Here is a 19896-nt window from a genome sequence, read left to right on the forward strand (position 1 = left end):
TCACAGGAGACAAGCGGCTGTTCGTTTTGTTTTCTGCAATTTCTCCTCTGGTCAGATCACATCATGGACTGAATCCCTTAAGAGCTCATGAGTGCAGGCCTCAGTGTGAGTTTACATCAGCGTGCCATAAACCTTTATAAAGCTGATCTTTGTGCACAGGTTTAATAAAACACAGGAAGCACCTGTAGAGGTTTCTGGAGCCACTTTAGATGGAAGAAATGAAGGACATGAGATTGTTTTTGTGGGGATTGTTTCACCTCAGGTGTTTTTTTTTTCCCCTCACACTGCAGCAAAGCATGAGGGACGTTTTGAAAAATGACATCACTAAACGAGAGGATTTGATAAATCTGGTCATGATGTATTATGCAAAATCCATGATTTATTTATGATGCAAACATTTTACCCACCAAAAGAGTTCAGCAGGGGGGAACGATTTGCACAGACAAATAAAGTGCAGGATTTTGCATTATATATTCAGCAAAGGATGTTTTTTTTCTGCTCTGACTTTCTTTTATCGTGGCATTGTTTTTAAATGCATGCAATACTAGTCTCAACTAATATCTAACAACACTGTCCTGATGGTCGTAATAATCACACCTGTGCTCTGGAGGGGACATTAAAAAAAAATGTGTCTCACGGTCAACAATTTACTTCACATGGCAGATGAATTGGGCAGGTCAGCAGTTGCTACAACTTCTCGTGTCTGTACAAAATGGAGCTCTTTTTAAATTTCATCGTCTAGGCCCCTGATCACACCTGTTGGGCCTGAAGAATTTACATGTAAACTTGTACAGTACTTCGAAAATTTGCATTTCATTTGAAAATGAAAATTACATTTTGATACATCTGTTTCATTTTTTGTATTCTAATTCCAGAGTAAGTTGTTCAAAGATGTTCATATGTGACAAACTTTCCTCTCCTCTAAGTTATTTATGTTCTTATATGTGCTAGTTGAACTGGAGTTTGCTTATGATACTTTTCTCCACCATCATCAATGGTAAAAACAAGTTCAGTGTGATGGAGTTAATGTTACATTCTCATTTTTGTCTTCGTTATCCTGTGGCATGGTTTGGGTAGAAGAGCAGAAGAATAATGCCTGTAAAATTTACTTTCTTTTTAATTTCGTAGTCTTGGTAAAGTTTTTAGATAAACGTGCACTGAAAATGTCCAAATTGAGTTGAAATGTTGTAGGTGATGTAGGCCGAAAGAACACAAGATTAAAAAGTAATACTACTGTCTGATTTTAATGTTCACTGTGTTTTATACAGTATCGGAAATTTTTGTTCACTTTGAACATTTTTACTAAAAAAAAAAAATTTCAAATTGTATTGTGCAAAGAGATGTAATTTTTGGAGTACTTGAAATGCATTAATTAAAAGACTCGTTCAAAATAAAATAGACCCCTGTTTACTGTCTGTAAGGTGTGAGCTCTTTGGTTTTTATTGTTGGTTTGGTGCAGTTTTGGTCGTGTACTGAGATCACATAGAGAGAATAAAATCCGGTTGTTCCACTGATTTAACACATGAAGAACAACTCAGCTTGAGAGTTAAAATTTACAACCAGCTTGTGTCACAAACTGAAGTGGAATATAAAAGATGTGGGCACTTAACAGACAGGAAGGGTCTGAAAAAAGCTTGAGTTTTATAAGGGAAAGTGTTGGATTTCAGTGTTTTTGGAACTGCTTGGGACTAAAAGAATATCTCTGCCTCTGCTGCAACAATTTTGTCCACTGGTTTTGCAATCTGTTTCTCTAATAAACAAAGATCACTGCCGATCAAATAAAAGTCTGTTGAAGGTGCTGGAGCCGAGACTCTTTGTCTTTTTAGAAAACACATCTGCACGCTGCAGTCATTGCAATATTCATATATTGAGGCAAGCTGTCAGAAAGCTTGACTTAATAAATCCATATTGCAGCGATCAGAGTGTGTGGATAGTATGTGATCCCCCAGCTTTATTGACATGCAAATTAATATAATTTCAGTAACTTCTAAAAAGGTCAAAATGGATTTTACAAAAGTACCTACAACTTGTTTTGATTGCATTATTGTAAATATGTAAAGGGTTGAAGATTTATTTTTTGTAAAATTACTAAAAAGGGCATCATATGTTGCTAATACTGGGGTGGGCCAGAGATACAGCAGCCTGTTTTTTAATGTTCTATCATCCTTTAAATGCTGCATGATATAGAAGCGTGAGGTTAATAAAGGATCTTAGGATGAATGATGTTGTACACAGATGGACTGATGGCTGTTGGATGAAAGACTGAGAAAACTCTAATGTTTGCCTGTCGATGTGTCTCTGCTGTAGTGCTGTGCTCTGGCAGCCGTGTCCTGAACTGATCCATTTACTGCAGTGGAGTTAACCTTCTGCTAAATGCAGTTGAGAGGCACCCACGGCAGAGGGAGCAGCTGCTGTGGGTGAAGTGTTGGGACCAGAGGTTTTAGAGCAGCCAGTGAGTCACCAACATCAGCACCACAGACCCACTTCTCATCATCTGTTTCCATCAAAGACTATCTTAGCAGTAGCTGACAACTTTAACCCGAGAACTTATCTCTAAATGTTGAGTGGGCTTAGTAACACCAATATTTATTTGAGTAAAGATGGTAGAGGGAAATAACAGCTGCTGCACAAGCAAACAGCAACACACACAGGATAATCCATGTGTTTGTTGTGCACTTTATTAATCATCGCCTATATTTATCGATGACTTTTTCCTCATGAGTGTGTCTGATGATGTAACAACCACAGGAAAGTGTACGTGAGATCCTGGAAGCACACATTTGCACATGCAATGGAATGAGGCCTGCTATTGATTTTCAATTCTGATCCTCAGCTTCAGTTGCTGGTTGTGACATGAACGAGCACAGTCACCCACAACTCGAGTTTAGGTTCAATATTTTCTGGATAACGCAGGCAGGCAGTTGTATTGCAGTAAGTTTGTGTTGTTGTTATTAGTCTTGCTGTAGTTCATTTTCCCACAGCTCTCTTCAAACCGATGCCACTCTGTGCCTGAAACAATGTCCCCGGCGGAGAGGACTCTGGTCAATATTCCACATTTAGAGTCGCAGCTCTGTGCAAGGAGCTGACGTCACGGCTGATAAGCGAGCAGTACCTTTTGTCTCTCCCCCGCAGTGACAAAGCATGCTTGTAAAAAAAGTGGCACCAGGCCTCCTGAGTGTCACCCAGACTAAACTAAGTGGCAGCCAGCACTCTCTCCAGCGAGCAGCTGACCCTGAGGGCTCCGAAGCAAAGAATGGAAATACACTAGAGGCAAAGAAATAACTGCCACTGCCATTGTCCAGTATCCAGATAATGGCCACTTGAGATGCTGCGAGTTAGAAGAATCTCATCTGTGTCTTTTCCTTTAATTTAAAACAACAAAGACACACACTTCCAAAAAATTAGATAAAAAAGAATGTGTGAGAGCTTAGCTGAAGGTAACAGATTCTTTGGAGAAACAGCATTGCTCATATTGAACTTGTTTGCAGTGTCCATGTGATTTTACAGAGAGAAGGAGAGATGTGTTTTTAACACCCAGTTCTAAGAAGACTGCTCCTTGTGTTAGCTGAGTGGCCTGTCAGAGTTTCCTCAAAGCCAGACTGAATCAGCACAGTTTAATATCCTATGTTGTTCAAAGCGCAGGTGAGAGACGATGAGAGAGAATCACATGCACCTGCACATGTATCGTTATCGAGCTGCCAGTCAGTCTATACAAACTGATTTTCCTCTCTGTTCTATGTATGCACAAACTGACATGAACAATAATGTGATCTGTGCTTGGGCCCTCAGGCTGGTGTCAGATAAAGTCACCCTGCAGCTCTCCGGGTCACTCATCAGACACCTCCTCGCCATTCAGCGTTGAATATTTGGGCTTCTTGTGCTGATACTCTGGTTCTGTTTCCTTTACATGCCAGGCCTCACTCCATCTCATCCTGAAAGTTGGAGTAGGGATTTGTGTTTTCTATCCACTTCTTCTCCTAGAGTTTCATCTGTCACTGAAGGCATCGCAGACCTTTTTTTTTTTTTTAAGTTCGCCTGTTCACCCCAGAGACAAATACTGAGACAAAGCCAGTAGTGGAAAGTTACAAAGTATATTTACTCAAGTACAATTATGAGGCACTTGAATATTTGCACTTGTGTACACACAATTTACACACTGCTTTTTGTCTTCTCCACTACATGTCAGAAGGAAATAATGTACTCCACTCAATATATCTGGCAGCTGTCTACCTTGTAGATTCATTTTTTATACACAGAACAAATGATCAGCCTCTAAGTTTGTTGTGGACTAAGCTGCCTAACAGTATGTTATGAATTAGGTATATATGCAGTTTATTATATATCAATTGTGTATAAATATATTTTTTTTTAATGAAAGAGAAGGTATAGATGTGCTTTTAGGATTTTTTATAACCAGGTAACTGAACATTTTTGTGGAGTCTGGAGGGGATCTCTGAATGAAAGTTTGAATTCAAGACTCTTACTTGTAACAGATTCAATTTACTTTTAAGTAAAGGTCCCAGATATGTCTTCCAACCGCTGACCAAATACACACACACAGGATGACTTGAAGGCTCTCTCACACTCAGAATTTAATTTTCCATGTATAACTTCATCTTCATCTCTCCAACAGCAGAGTCACCACCTAAGGTTCCTGGTAGAGTTAAAATCAGATGCCCAACTGTGACTCAGATCGACTTTGATGCGCACAAGGACATTAACTGGAGCGATCAGCTCATGTAGGAGACATTTTTCAGCACAGCACTCTGAGCTGACACTGTGAGGCATAATCACCCTCTGCAGTCCTATCATCTAAACACAAACAATTCATCTCTTACGTCGGCCCAATTATTGTCGAAGGTGCTCGGTCTGAAACCAATGGATGTACTTGTCTGCTGGTGAGGTTTACTGAAAAGATTCATGTTGCTGTTACTGTCCCCTTTCACTTTATCACATAGACTATTACAGCCTGTGCAGCAATTTAAGGGATGTATGAGGATATACAAGGGTAATGGGTGTAAATGCTGAGAGGAAAATTACATCAACAAACTCATTCGGCTTAACTGCACTTTTCAGCGATAAATAAAACAGATGATGGAGTCTCTCTGATGGGAGTGGGATCAGTCCCTGAAGTGAAATATCTCTTAAGAAATTGATATTTGTAGAAACTTTAATGTAGACAAAACAACACTGAGTAGAATACAAATAATAATAATGAGCAGTAAGGAGGATTTGTGGTTTGCAAAAGAAGAAAATAATTACAAAGAACAAAAAAAGTTTTAAGTGAATATACAGATAATACACCACAGCCACTGAGGAAACTGGGAGCAAACCTAAAAGGAAACTGGCATGCATGTTAAACTATTATTCCAGTTGTTTCCAAGTGAGTATATTCCAACAAAGGGAGATATTTACAATACAATATTTACAACACACACATATGAAAAGTCATAATAATGTGAAGCAGGACTGAGATTTTCACGTGTTTATGAAACATAAAACATAAAAAGTGAAATTGCAGAGGAGACAGTCCAGTATTGGTTTGGAAAACAGTATCCACGCCACTTAATTTGTGCAACTAGCTGCAGTTTTTCAACCTAAAAAGTTTCCTAACTTACATTGCTTTGCTTTCTGACCCATGGAGGTTTTAGGGGTGCCATCGCTGAGCTGGCACCCCTTAAACCTCTCTGCAGAGCATAAAGTCAGTCAGAAGTGTAACTACAGCGTGTGTCCTGCTATTTAATGGGTTAACCACAGAGAGCGCACTGACAGAGGAAGCCTGTCTTTACAGATGGAAGTTGTGCTGGGTGTTTGTCATCTGATTGACAGTAAAACAGCTGAACCTGACCAGTCAGTCCTGGAGGTTAATGTCTTTTTTTTTTTTTTTTTTTTAGCTCATGGTGATCATCTCATATTTGTCCTTCAGACTGCTGTCATCATCCTCCTCGTCTTCCTCCTCATCCTCCTCCCCTCCCCCCCGTGGGCTTCTCCGGCTCGTCGCGGTGGTGGTGCAGCTCGATGAGCAGGTAGTAGATGACAGCCGCTACGACTCCCCCCACCATGGGCCCTGCCACAGGGATCCACCACCAGTAGTCTGCAGTGCTGCGGACACACAAGTATGATGATGAAGAAAAAACAAAAGAAGAGTTAAAGACATCTCTGGCAGTCACTCAAACCACTGGCAAAGAGGTTGCTGCAGGTCACTGGTGCCATCAGTGGATCATTCACAATCATCGACTGCATCTGTTGAGTGCATGTGATGTTATATAACACTATGGTTCATGTCCACAGCGCAGGCCCTAATCTGTTTACATGTCTGACAATGTTCTAATAAATAAAGGACCCACACATGTTCAACCCAGGTATATGCGAGAAATCACACAATAAACTTCAACATCAGGCACTATATGTTAAAAACAAAGCTCTAATCTGTCATCCTCTGTTGTACAGTTACCTAAAAACCTCCATCCCCCATCCTGCTACAGCCGTGAACAGTCGGGGTCCAAGGTCTCGGGCGGGGTTCAGGGGGTAGCCACAGTTCAGGCCCATGGACACACCGATGGCCATGATGATCAGGCCGATAGCCAGTGGCTCCACACCTTTAGGAGCTCCAATGTTTCCACCATCAATGATGGCAAGGATACACAAAACCAGCATGCCTGTCCCCACCACCTGAAGGAGCAGATGTAGTCGTCATGTAGTCGATATGCTGCAGTTTATAGAATCAACACAACACTTTTAAAAGCATTACAAACATCATAAATAACACTTGTTTTTTTGTTTTATTTAATGTGCACATATTGTGTCTTTTATAATAACTGTTTTTTTAATAATAAAATGTGTAGTTGGTGCAGTTGTCAGGTTTTATTAAAATCACAATCTAGGTTTTAAGTGCTGTCAGTTGTTTAAACAAAAAGAATTTAGGTACTACAACTTATACTTCACCTCTGAGCACCACAGAACTAACAAAGGATGTGTTAACATAAGCAGAATCTGACTGACTTAACTCAGTGGTTAACCTGATGTGGTTTTCAGCAGCTTTAAGCTGGTAGACGTGTTATTTTTGGATCACTGCACGGTCTAAACAGACTGAAAATGGTGTTAAGTATAGATTTGACCTCTCGGTGAATGCCAGGAAATGGGTCATTAGACCCAAAACTAAGCAAAAGTGGGGGTGTTCTTAGATTAAATGGGGCAATCAATTGTGCATTAGCCGCATTAGCCAGACTTTGCAGTATTAAGAGTCTGAGTGGGAGAGCCATATAGTTCACAACGGAGGTGGAGGTCATTGTGTCGCAGCGACCAGAGCTCACCTGATCGATGAAGCCGCCGAGTACTGACAGGTGTCTGCCAGGGTAGGAAGCAAAAATGTGACCTGTTGCATTGATTCCTGTCACCGACAGAATCCCGCTGGTGAAGTCCATGAAGGCATCTGTGAGGAAGACAAATAGATAGTTGTAACTGTGCACAATTGTTCTTTTCATCCATGAGTATCTCATATTGATGCGTGTGTAGCTGAAATATTTTTACTGTTGGACAATAATGAAATATTCAGTTTAATGCCAGTTGGGAGAACTAAACCTCTGGAGATCATTACCAACAGTTATGGTTTAACGAGCATGTATAAGAGAGTAAGGCTCAGGTGTATTCACCATAGTATAATCCAAAGACTGCGGCAGCTCCGGCAAAAGCACCAAGAAACTGAGCGATGACGTAAAAGGGGAACTTCCAAATCTTCAGTTTTCCCAGAATCACCATGGCCAGGGACACAGCAGGGTTCACATGGCCCCCTGGGACGGAGAACAAAAGCACAGAATGAAAGAGGGGGTGCAGTGGGTGGGGGTGGCTGGCATGATATCCTCTCCATCATTAGGGAGGCTGTCACATTTACAAGAGGCAACAGAAGGGGAGCAGCCCTCCAGGGGCGGTGCTGGGTTTTGTTTTGTACGTTCAAGACCAAAGGGGGAGAATAATGGTCACATATTGGAAATTCATCCTATAAGTCAAAAACAAATGTGAGCTTGATTCTGTTCTTTTTTTTAAAAAATCCAAATGTGCTCACATCCTGTAAGTTTTTCATTTTAAAAACATATTAGAAATCTGTCATCTGTCTATGTGAAATGCATTTAGTCCTTTTGATGTAGAAGTGGAGGTAGCTGCTGCTCAGAGGAGCCAAGCAGCCTGGTTCATACTGAGCCTGGTCTCTGTCATAGACAGATGAACGTAGCCTATGATCAATGGAGTTAGCAGGACATTTAGTGCCCAGGGTTATGTATGACCCTGGAGAGGCTGTGCACTAGCACTAACAAATCAATGGTCACTGCACATTCATTGAATCTGGACGGAGAGCTGGCACGTTCCTGATGACAGTGAAGCTGTGGAGGTGGCACATGGCTGGGACAGGAAGCCATAAAAGTTATATTATTACAAGCTGAAAACCACATGAGTAACAATGTTTGAATTACAACACATGCTAGCAACCTGTGTTAGACTGTTTTATATGTTCTGACACGGGCTGTTTGTGTTAACTATGAATTATTTTAATGTATCATAGAGCCTGTAGTGCTGCACAGGAGATTATATGTCAGCAAAGAAGCTGAATGTGCAAACAACAAACTGTTGGCAACTATATTATTAAAACCGATGATATTTTTCAGTTGATTTGACAGGACGCCAATATCAGCAGCAGAGTGGGAAACTGATCTCAGCAACATCCATCAACAAGTATTCATTAAATTGTCTTGTATATGCATTAAATCCAACCACCATATTGAACACTGCGAGCATGGTGTTGTGGCTCATGTGAGATAAGTTCTACTTATCAGAAGTGCTTTCAGCTACATGGAGTCATATTTACCTGACACTCCACCAGCCACGTATGCTGCCATCATGAGTCCCACAGAGAAGCCGATGTGGACGGTGAGAGGCTCACCCAGAGTGTTTCGACTGAGGACGGTCTGAGCGACTGAGCCACAGCCAAACAACTGACCAACAGGGAGGTAAGAGAACAACAGATTTTCACTCACATCTGTTCCAGTGACTTAAAACTCTTTTTTAAAGGGAAAGTCACTACCAATTCTGGCAGATCAGCTTGAGAGGTCTGGACCTCAACAATAAATTGAAATTAAGTACGTAAGCAAGTAAGTAAAGTTTTAGCACATAAACAACATCTCAAACTTAAGAAAGAGAAGCTCAACTTTAAATTTGATCATGAAGTAAAAGCATTGCATTATATAAACTGCAACACACTGAAATATTCTGCACAGTCCAAAATATTAAAAAAGAAGTTTTATCAAACAAAGTGTTACTTACAACCAACACAAACGTCCCCAGGAATTCTGCCAGGAATTCCTTGAGTATTCCATGTTTGAGAGCACAGTGTTGCCTCATGCTTCTCTTGTGTTGTATTTCCATGTATCACTGTGCAAAATGCTGTTAAAAGTGCCAGCTGTCAAGCAGTGTCAACCTCTGGGAGCTGATCAGAGCGGCTGTGTCAAATCTCCACCTCTACCCGACCGCAGCCATTCAGCACAGACCATTGATCCGTTTGTACGACCATCACACTCTTCTTCTAGTCAGCATTCATCAACAAGTCCACAGCAGAGGCCAGGTGATTGGCAGGTGTGCTCTGTCTCCCTAAAATCTGATTTTCTTTATTTATGTGTGTGGTCAGTGACAAACTCTCAGATTTACAGAAACATCAAACAGCTGGATTTATTTCAGTTTGACTTTACTGGAGATGTATAAAGAGGAATGAAGCATTTTAATAATTTTTTATTTTATTTATCAGTTTAAGATTTGCAATTTGCACCATATTAATTCACACAGTGATGGAATAACTTAGGAAACAAATAAATCAGTTTGAGTAAATAAATCAAGAGTTTGTCTGTCACATTGTAAAACATCAGTTTGTCAGATATTGTAGTTATACATATTGCCACAAGAGGTCAGCCTTGGCAAGGTGCCATGCTGCTCACAACTGGAAACATTATGAAATCACACCTGAGTTGTTAATATGCAGAATTATTAAACCAGTGATTCCCCAGTCAGTCAATCAGTCGGAGCCAAAGTCATCCATGTCTTTTGCATCATCCTCCACAGCCTTAATGAGAGGAGGTGATTTCTTCTTTCGCCTGTTGAGGCAAAAAATAAATAAATGAATAAAACCACTAGTTAGACATCAAACATAGAAACTCGGTGGCAAAAAGTGAGTGGTCACCTCATCTCATTCCTCAATGCGCTCAGTTGGCCGTGAAGCTGCTCGTTGGCCTCGATCTGCTCGTCCAGTTCTCTCTGCAGCTTCTTTTTGGCGTGTTCCAGACGCTCAATCTCCTCCTCCGCCTCATCCATCTGCCTCTTCGCTGTCTTCAGCCTCTGAGTCAGCTGCGGAGTTCACAAAAGTGAGCAAGTGAATCATGGGTCAAGTCTGCTGCCCCTGACTCTACTACTTAGCTTCTTTCTCTTGTGGTTAAAGATGAGACCTACCTGGTCTCTGTGGTTCTGTAGGTTGATGGTTTCCTCGTCTGCCTGCATCTTCATCTCCTTCACTTTGCGCTCCAGCTTGCGGTTGGCTTGTTGCAGGCTGTTGTTGTCCCTAAGGGCAAAAGCACCAAGAGATCACATCGCCACTGCAGCTTCCTGTAACTCAACACCTTCCCGGTGTGTTCAGACCAGAGATACTCTCACTCTTACAACCACAGGGAAAGTGATATGAGTGGGGTCACTGCTCCACAGCTACCATTAAGTATCTGATGGAGCTATTATCCCAAAGTGTTTACATTGGCAAATACAAACTCTATATACATTTATATCTATTACTAATATTACATGCAAATACTTACCGTTCTTCTCCTTGCAGCCTCTCCTCCAGTTCCTGGATGCGGCTGTTAAGTTTGGAGACCAGTGAATCTTGGTTGGACCTCTGTGATCCTTCCAGATGAGTCACTCTGCTCTTCAGGTCTTTATTCTGACAAATGTGAAAATCAAACGGCGAGAAAATCAAATGGGAGAATGTCATTAATGAGGAAAAATTTAAAGGTACCCTGTGCAATTTTTTGACCTCCAGTAGCACCATGGAGCAACGCATGTTTTTCTGAATCTCACTCTTGTTTTTCTTGTGGAAGAACATACAGATTACATGATACACAATCCTAATAATAGTTTCACATTATTCCACTGACCTTTGACCTCAAGGATTCACACAGTGCATTTTGGTGATTAAAACTGAATGCAAACAGAAACTTTGTTTAAGAGAAAACCCAAATTGTCCAGAGCTTTCAGTCACATCTCATGATCTTCATCAGAAGACTGGGTTTCTCTAGTTTTTATAGTATAATGTAATGCTGGCGTATTCCATTATGGTATGGAGATCATAACCCACGTCTCTGGCATCAGTTAGTGGAATTTGTGCTGAGAATCTTTTGTCAAAAAATGTCTCAGCTCTGGTTTGTTGTCCAGTGTTGGCAGTGTGAGGGGTCAGGGGGCCAGTACCTGTCTCTCCAGGCTCATCTTGTCACACTCCAGGTCCTGTCTGACTGCTCTCTCCTGCATCAGCTCATTCCTAATCTGATCCATCTGTCACACACCACCCAGAGAGAGACAATTTCAGTCACAATATATTGCATAACAGAAATGTTTTGTAAGTTATACTGTATGTGCTCCCTTCGATTTTAACTGAAAACACAAGCGTATGTTATTAAAAAGGGCAGGGCATGTTGACAATTACTTGCAGGTTAAATGAAAGGTTTCCAGCTTAATTCCTAAACCCAGAGGAAATGCTGTCTGTTCTGAGCGGCCACATCAGAACTGAGGGCTCTCTCCTCTCTAATAACATCCAGAGGCCCAGTGAAGGGAGTGTGAATAGCTGCTCACAATAGTTAGCTGTTTTTTGTCTTTGTGCTGCACCCAAAACAGTGTTGTGTGTCAATTAGTCTGCACCACTTTTCTCCTATGAATGGTGGCCTACTTTACAGACAAACCGAGGATGTGAGCCTCTTATGATGGCATCAGATGAAGAAAAACATATATGTGAAGAGGGGGTTCAGTCATATTTCAGGGCTCAACTCAGTGTTAAGAAACAAAAACAAAACTTGTTTAACGAGCTGCTGCGAACGTATGGATCAGCAGCTTTCAGTGTCTGAGGGGAAATCTGAGCACTCGGCCCTACATCTGATAAAAACAGATGTAGGGCTGGGTGTTCAAGCTTGAGACATAATTCCATCACTGATGGGTTGTGTCTTCGGAGTCGGGGGAAATTTATGAATGTTAGCAAATGCAAAACAAGAGCTTTGTGTAGAAAAAGAAGACAGTGAAGGAGTAAACCTGCCTGCTCTTTGGTTTTGTCTAGCCGCTCCATCAGGCGGTCAGCACTGCTGCGCTCATCATTAAGATCCTCCTCTAGGTTACTGATGTGTCCCTGAGATGAGAAGAAAACATGGAAGAATGTATCAAACCATCATCAAGTTAATTTATGTTACACTACACAACAATGTTTACCAGCACAGAGGACTTGATGAATCTATCCCCAGAGGCTGTGGTTAGAAAACTGACTCAGAGAGAAGGGTTATTGGGTAATAGTACATGAGGAGGCTGGTGGGAAAATACAGTAAGACAAAGATAATAGCATTGGAAAAACCTACAATAAATTCAAGATTCCTGTATGGATGTGAGTGTTTGACAATGGGAAGGGGGATAAAAGTGAAAGAGGATTCCTGAGAACACCCAGACAGGTCTGATAACTTTTCACAGTAAACATGTGCTTCCTCGGTTGATACGCAGTGTCAACAGTGAGCACGCTGGTGCCACTGTGTAATGTTTTGTCATCAGCAAGACAAACAGTGCTGAGCTGTGAGATGCTGTGGCCAAGGATCCTCTCGGCACCCTTATGTTTCACAGGGACAAATGAGCACAAATACTGGCACCTGAACAGATAAACACTTCAAAACATGTGATAGAGAAAAGAATGTTTGACTGCTTTAATAAGAGTGAGCACAGTTTATGGTTGAAATTTTCCCATGGTCTTCAGTGTGCAATGAAGACTTGAACTTGTAGCTTCACTCAAAGACATTTTGATTCGAAAAAAAAGTTTTAAAAAAGGCTTGAATGACAACATGATAAAGCACAGTTGTAATAACAATATGAATATTATTAATCATAGGATAGCTCATAATTGTTGGCAGATACTGTGCATTAATAAACCCTTAGAAATGTCCTCATATCTACTCTTACATTATCATAATTTGGATGAATTTTTATTTTTATTTTATTTTAGTTCAGTGAGTTCAGGACATTTTACCTCCATGAGTTTAACCTGCCGCTCTCTCTCCTCTGCTATGGCTGCGTTCCTGTTCTCCAGCTCCTCCACCCTCTGCTCCAGCTCCCGGCCCCTCAGCTGGGCCTCCTGCTGCTCCCTGCGACACCGCTGCAGATCCTCCTCCAGAGGAAGGAGCTGAGCACAGAGCAGACCACTGAGTAAACACACACTATGAGATAAGGTAACATTCAGCGGTTTGGTGTCGGGCAGTGGGCACTCAGACTCAGACATTATTAAAAATAACTGAATTAATCAAGTCTGGTGACATTTTTAAAATATTTTTATTAAATTTCATTCCAAAAAATTTCTGAAACAAAGCGTCATAACTCCTTTTGACTGTGCCGCTGTCTTTTTATTTTATTAGTGACTCAGACAGAGCCCCCAACCTGATGAATCAGAGAGACAATGAGTACCACACCTCTTCCTGCAGCTTTTTGGCTGCCTGTCGGGATTTCTCAAGCTCTGCTCCCTTTTCCTGCAGCTGTCTCCGCAGCTCGGCCAACTCCCTCTGACTCTTTTCTCTGGCCTCGTCGACCTGGTTCTGAAGTACATCTGTAGACGCCTCGCACTCCTCCATGATGCTATTCATCTGACCAGACACATAAACAAAGAGCCTCAACAGTGAGATAAGCAGGCCCGTTAGGGTATATGAACATATGGGATGAAAGAAAACTATGATAGTGCAAGAAATATCAGCCATTTCTGCTGATCTCATGTGGCTTCAGGGTTAAGATAACAGATTTATTAGGTCTCGTTTGGCTCCAAAAAATGTTGAATTTTCCCATAGGGCCTGATAAATATTCCAGGTCCACCTCTCACCTTCCTCTGCAGTTGCTCCACCGCCCGGTCCTGCAGCCTCCTCTCGTCCTCCAGCTCGGTTTTCATCTTCCACAGCTCCTCTCTTTGTCTCCTCTCCTCCTTGAGTTTCTCCTTCAGGTCCCGGTGCTCATGATTGAGTTTGGTCATCTTACCCTGTCAAAAGCAAACAGATGAAAGAGGAAACTGTGAGCTTTCCAATATGCCCCCCTACAAGCTGCTCCTCTGAGGCCGAGAGCGACCCGGCCTTACCTGCACGTCCTCCAACCGAGCGAGGAGCGACTGGTTTGACTGACACATCTCCTCCTCATTCCTCCTCACATCCTTTAGCGTTTCCTCCACCTGCTGCTTTTCCCTCTGAGGAACAAGACAAACAACAACAACAACCATATACATAAAAATGACAGATCAAAGCAGACATGGATTTAAATAAACATGGATTTAAAAAAAACAAATGTTGTTGTTGTTCCCATGTAGAATCCCTCCACACCCCCACCCACACCTTCTGCCCACCTCCAGCTGCTTTGCTCTCTGCTCCAGCAGTCTCTCTGTGGTTTTAGCCTCCTGGATTGCCTGGTTTAGCTGATCCACTTTCTTGTTGAGCTCCTGCACCTTTCCTCTCAGCTGATCTCTCTCCTGGCTGAGCTCCTTCAGCTGCACCTTGGCTGCACCTTTCTCCTCCTCTGCCTCCACCTTCTCTTTACCCAGCAGAGCATTGCTCTAAAAGACAGGTTGGAGTAATAAGTGATGAACATGAAAAGCGAAATAAACCACATTATAGTTTTTGGAAAATGAGAAATCAAAACAGTCTTCTCCTGTTACCTCTTTGGCCAGATCTAAATCCCTGAGCAGCTTCTCCAGCTCCTGCTCGTATTCATCCTTCAGAGCGGCGATGTACTTGTCATGAGTCTCCACCTCGTCTTTGAGCGCCCCCTTCAGGGCGCTGAGCTCCCTTTCCCGCCGGTGCAGCACCTCCTCCTGCTCCTCCTTCACCTGCAGCATCTCCTGGAAGTCTGCACGCATCTGCACCATATCCTGACAGACATCCATTAAAATACAGTGTCACCACCTTGAGTCCAGCAAAGAATCTTTACAGCTGCTGTTGATTTGATCTACACCTGGTTTCTTTTACCTTCAGAAGGATTTCTTTCTCCGTATTTATCACCTCCGCCTTCTTGGCTTGGTCCAGCTCATCGTGCATCTCAGAGAGCTGCTGCTGAAGGTCTTTCATCTCCGTCCTAGATCTTTCTCTCTCTGCCTTCATCTGACTCAATCTGACAGCATAGGAGAAACAAAAATATGCAGGAAAGACAGACATATTTCAGTTCCACATTTAGTATCAAGGAAATAAGCCTGCTCACTCTGCTTTTAAGTTTTAGTGCAGTGCTGTATAGGACTAGATAACAAGAACAGATATCTGCACACTTAATCCAAATGGTATTTGACTCTGCTTTCGGTCTGATGACCTTAATCCGATCACACATTACAGTTCACTTGAATGACCTATGAGCATGAGCATATGAGCAGAAGCTTCCTTAAAGAAAGTGGAGCACATCAATGAGCTGAAGTGTGCGGGTTTTCAGTTTAGCCCTAAACATCTACTTTCTTTGGTGAAACTAGACACCTACAATAGTCATTTAAAGGAATAGTTTGACATTTTGGGGAATATACATCTACTTGGAAACTTTTCTGACTAAGAGGTCAAATCCTTACTCCCGTTTGGTGGACTGAAGTTCTGCCTCGATTTCAGCCAGTCTGTCCCTGAGTTTGCTGAGCTCTGTCTGACTTTTGGTCAGCTCTTCCTGAAGTTTCTTCTTCTCTGTCCTGGCCTTCTCACAGGCCTTGGCTAGAGTCTTTTCATTCTGCACAACACAACAGCAGAAAAGGGACATGATCAGTCACAGGAACAGGAGGTGAGTGGTTTAGAGGTGAATCAGCAGGATGGGATCAAACCTCACCTTCACCTCAGTTTCCAGTTTTTGCTTTAACTCAGATACTTCGCTCTCCAGCGCTGCCTGTTTCTCCTGCAACTGCTCCACTTCAGCTTCATAATTCTGCATGAAAAGAGAGTTATCATTATAGGAGTTTCAGACTCATGTTGAACAACTATCAACATTGGCAAACATCTCATCCCCAACACTCACTTTCTCCTCCTCCTCCACATTCTCAGCAGTCCTCCACTTGAGCTTGTTGATCCTTTCAAGCAGTAGGTTGACTTTCTTCTCAGTGGTGGAGTCATCATCAGTCGTCCTGAGAGGCGAAAAAAATATTTCACAAACACACTGACAGGGTGTAATCATAAAATGAAGTCTGGTCAGTGGCCAGCTCAACAAATGCATAGCAGTGCAGGCCTCTGAGTGGTGTGAGTTTGTGTAAGGGCATTCACAGTTTTTTTAAAAGAAATAACTCAACACATATTTGAAAATAGGCACCGGTGGATCTCAAAAACTTTCCCTGTGAATAACTTATTTATCAGTGGAAACTTGTTCATGCTTTGCATTCCTGACCGCTGTGTGTTTGAGCACACACAGCTGGATCAGTGACCCCTTAACCGACTACACTACACACTAATGGATCTTCAACTGAAGGTGGAAATGCAAATGTTTAAAAGGTGTAATAAACATAAAGTTGCCTTGCCTTTGCACTAAGCTAAGCAGTTGCTGGCTAACAATGCTACAAACATGAAAGTAGTATCATCTGTCTGTCAGCAAGAAAGCAAATCACCATTATTTCCAAAAATGTTGTACTATTCCTTTAACTAAATGAGATGAAAGCTGAGGGGAGCTTACCCATTCTTGAGGTACGTGAACAGTATTTGTTTTGTTGTTGTGTCTTCAGTTGAGTCCACTGAGAGTTCTTGCTGTCCTTTCAGAAGATCAGGAGTGACCTGGTTAGAGAACATACAGCAGATAAATACAACCTTTAAAAGGACAGCTGTTCTCTGAAGCTAATCTCATTACCTGTGTATCTCTTTCATCAGAATCATCAGTCTGGTCACTACATGATCCAGAGAGAGAGGGTTTCTCTCTTCTGTGAAGCAGTTTTGCAGCATGTGGAGACATCATCTCTTTTCCATGATGTCCTTGCAGTGTGCTAGTCTTGTTCTCCTCCTTTTTATTCCCCACACAGGCCTCTCTGCCGAGGAGTCGAGCCCTGGCTGACCCAGGAGGATACACCCCACCTGGGGTCTCCCCCCTTACGCTCTTCAGAGACGAGGGTATGCTGGAAGAAGAGGAGGACGAGGAGGAGTCCGAGATTCGCCCACTGTCCACGCTGCGCGACCTCCGACACTGCTCTGGGTCCAGCCTGTTCCTGGGGGCACCCCTTCCCCTCCGTTGGCTGTTGTTGAACTGGCTTATCAGCCTCCCCACTGATAAGATGGAGTCTGTGTCCACTGAGTTTGGGGTCCTCGCAGGGAGGTGTCCACCTGAGGGAGGTGACTTGTCTTGGGCCACCTCAACCTGGTCTCCCCCTGGGCCTTCAGCTGGCAGAGGGATCCTGGGTTTGGTCATGTTAACAGTCTGGTTTGTCTCAGGGGGGAGTCCAGGTCGGGTTTGTGAAGGGATGACCAGGTTCAGGTTATTACTTTCAGGGTCATAAGGTCTCAGAATCTCTGGGTGTTTCTGATAATGAAAAACAGGGGAGGCTGCAGTCCTCTGTGTCTCAGCTGGAGAGTGTCTTTCATCCACAGACCTCCTCACCATCCCCGGGTTGTATCCTGCCTGGTGAGTGATGACAGAGATGTCCCTGTGGCTCTCCTGGCCAGAACTGTTCAGAACCACGTAAGGTTGACCTTTAATCCCTTGAACCTGCACCCTCACTCCAAACAAGTTGTCCTGGCTTCCTCTTGGACTGTGCTGCTGCGTGTAGTCCCTCTGTATCCTGATGTCTGGAGAGCCACTCAGTCTGTGAGACTCCATACTGACTCCACTAGATTAAGAGATCAACTGGGAGGAAAAAAACAGACAGGTAAGTTTTTAAAAAAGAGGCATTTGACAGAGACTAATCCTGCATGGGAAAGTGAGAAAACTGATACATCAGGTTGGTCAGGCTGAGGTTAGTGTTTACAAAACACTGGAACGGGGCTGGAGCTTCAGCGGGACACAGTCACTGACATCCAGGGAGCTCCTCACGCAGCTGCACTCATCCAACATAGAGACACAATAAATGGACACTGACAGCAGCCTGATATTGCTGTGCAATGAAAACAGCTCCCTCTGTGTGCTAATGACAGTGTACTATTGTACAGCCAAAGCTGAGCCATCTGCATGACGACTGCAACTGGCCGAGGTCTCCTGGGTGTCGTCACCCACTTCATGGTGTAACACTTGAGGAAAATGTTAGTCAACAAATATGTTACTGTGAGGCTGAAGCACAAGAACACAAGAGGCGTTGTGCCACAGACAAAACAATATCTTCTTAAGAGCACCATCCTGAGCATGGACACTTTCATTAATAACACTCCAGACTGCAGCTCATTCAACATGAGTTTAGAGAGAAAAGTATTAATGCCACTTTCTACTATGGTATCCTTCATAAAAGGTTCATACACTGTAACAAATTACTTTTATAGTTGATGACATTTATAGTTATTAATCATTCACTAATGCTTTATTGATCAGTTTAAAACTGTTAATAAGATTCCAGTTTTGGGTTGCCAGGTTATACAAAATCCTCCTCCAGCACAGCACTTACCAGGTCCTTTTAGTTACGTTTTAGGATTCGTTAATGTCATCAGAAAGTCCACTCAGATGGACTTTTTTTTTAGGGGGTTTTCTGTCTTCATTAGAAGGCTCACAGGAACTGAGGGGAGATCATGTGCAATATAAGTCAGACTCAAACCTGGGACACTGCAGTTACATGGTCAACAAATTAAGCCCCTAGTCATTTTTGAGATCATAATTTTGTAACTTATCTACAAAGTTATGATCAGTTAGAAGTCATTAATGAGAATACATTTTTTGGGTTGCCAGGTTGAGGAAAAGAAAAGAGAAAAACCTCCTCCAATGTGTCACTTTCTTTGTCTTTAGAGCAAACAGAAAGTCTGCTCAAATAGACTGTTTGAACACACAAATCCGGCTTTCATTACATCAACTTATCAACATCAGATACTTACCAGAAGGTGACTGGTCTTGTGAGGGGTCTTCTTAATGAATTAAAGAGCACGGTGTCTTACAGAGGGAGGATTTTACACAACCTGGCAACCTCGTTGATGTTCTTCTTAATGGCTTAACTGTACTCTGAAATAAATAATCTATTAACCATTAATAACGCTATTAATTACAGCTTATAACTCTTTATTAGTGTGATTTATCAGAGTGACGGCAAAATATTTCTTAATTTTTACTTGCGAAGAGGCTACAAGTTTATTTGCTGTCTGATCTGCGTTTATCCCGTTTTTCTTGATGAACTTCACTGTCACCTCTAAACACACAGATATACAGGATATACAGACGAACGGGTACATTAAAGACACGTAAACGCGAAATATGAGATAAAACTGTCAGTCTCATATACGTTTTATAGGAGGAACATAACAGATAAAGTGAAAAAAAGTACATTATGATCCCTGAACTCACCACTGAGCGCAGCACATAAACCACTACACGTCGCTAAAGGTTCAATAACGTGGTTCTTCCTTTGAGTAAACACGAGTTATAAAGACATCGATCTGAGGTGAAACTTGCCCGCCGTGTGTCCAGTCTGAGTGCTGAGTCCTCCTCCTCCTCTGTCCGCTCAGACTGACCTCCTCCTCCCTCCTCCTCCTC

At 42.4% G+C, this 19896-nt stretch overlaps 1 protein-coding gene and 1 pseudogene across 4 annotated transcripts; both read right to left on the reverse strand.

Moving 5' to 3' along the window:
- Positions 1–5890: 5890 nt before the first annotated feature.
- LOC108892275 (aquaporin-9-like) lies at positions 5891–9672 on the reverse strand (annotated as a pseudogene).
- An 86-nt stretch (positions 9673–9758) lies between these two features.
- LOC108892274 (cingulin-like protein 1) lies at positions 9759–19882 on the reverse strand. Of its 4 annotated transcripts, none has more exons than XM_018689731.2 (20): positions 19708–19882; positions 18824–18931; positions 17089–18075; positions 16918–17015; positions 16273–16378; positions 16087–16182; positions 15842–15990; positions 15261–15402; positions 14951–15163; positions 14642–14848; positions 14381–14485; positions 14132–14284; positions 13731–13901; positions 13295–13447; positions 12326–12415; positions 11491–11574; positions 10842–10966; positions 10486–10594; positions 10220–10383; positions 9759–10133 (listed from the first exon to the last, which is right to left on the reverse strand). In XM_018689731.2, the coding sequence occupies exons 3-20, from the start codon at positions 18046–18048 to the stop codon at positions 10055–10057; spliced, it is 3204 nt and encodes a 1067-aa protein (XP_018545247.1). In that variant the 5' UTR covers positions 18049–18075; positions 18824–18931; positions 19708–19882; the 3' UTR covers positions 9759–10054. The 4 variants fall into 4 exon arrangements, with proteins under 4 accessions (XP_018545247.1, XP_018545249.1, XP_050923888.1 ...); XM_018689733.2 differs by lacking the exon at positions 18824–18931 and adding an exon at positions 19245–19368; XM_051067931.1 differs by lacking the exon at positions 18824–18931 and having other exon boundaries at positions 16918–16988.
- Positions 19883–19896: the final 14 nt, after the last annotated feature.

This window comes from Lates calcarifer, unplaced genomic scaffold (assembly GCF_001640805.2).
Source record: "Lates calcarifer isolate ASB-BC8 unplaced genomic scaffold, TLL_Latcal_v3 _unitig_214_quiver_1824, whole genome shotgun sequence".
NCBI classification, from domain to species: Eukaryota; Metazoa; Chordata; class Actinopteri; family Centropomidae; genus Lates; species Lates calcarifer.

Bases quoted from the DNA above. Each gene is read 5' to 3' on its own strand.
- LOC108892274 (XM_018689732.2), bottom strand. From the start codon at position 18,048: ATGGAGTCTCACAGACTGAGTGGCTCTCCAGACATCAGGATACAGAGG. The intron at 17,016-17,088 runs GTAATGAGATTA...TTCTCTAACCAG, and splicing joins CTGATGAAAGAGATACACAG to GTCACTCCTGATCTTCTGAA. The intron at 10,384-10,485 runs GTAGGTCTCATC...TGAACTCCGCAG, and splicing joins TACAGAACCACAGAGACCAG to CTGACTCAGAGGCTGAAGAC.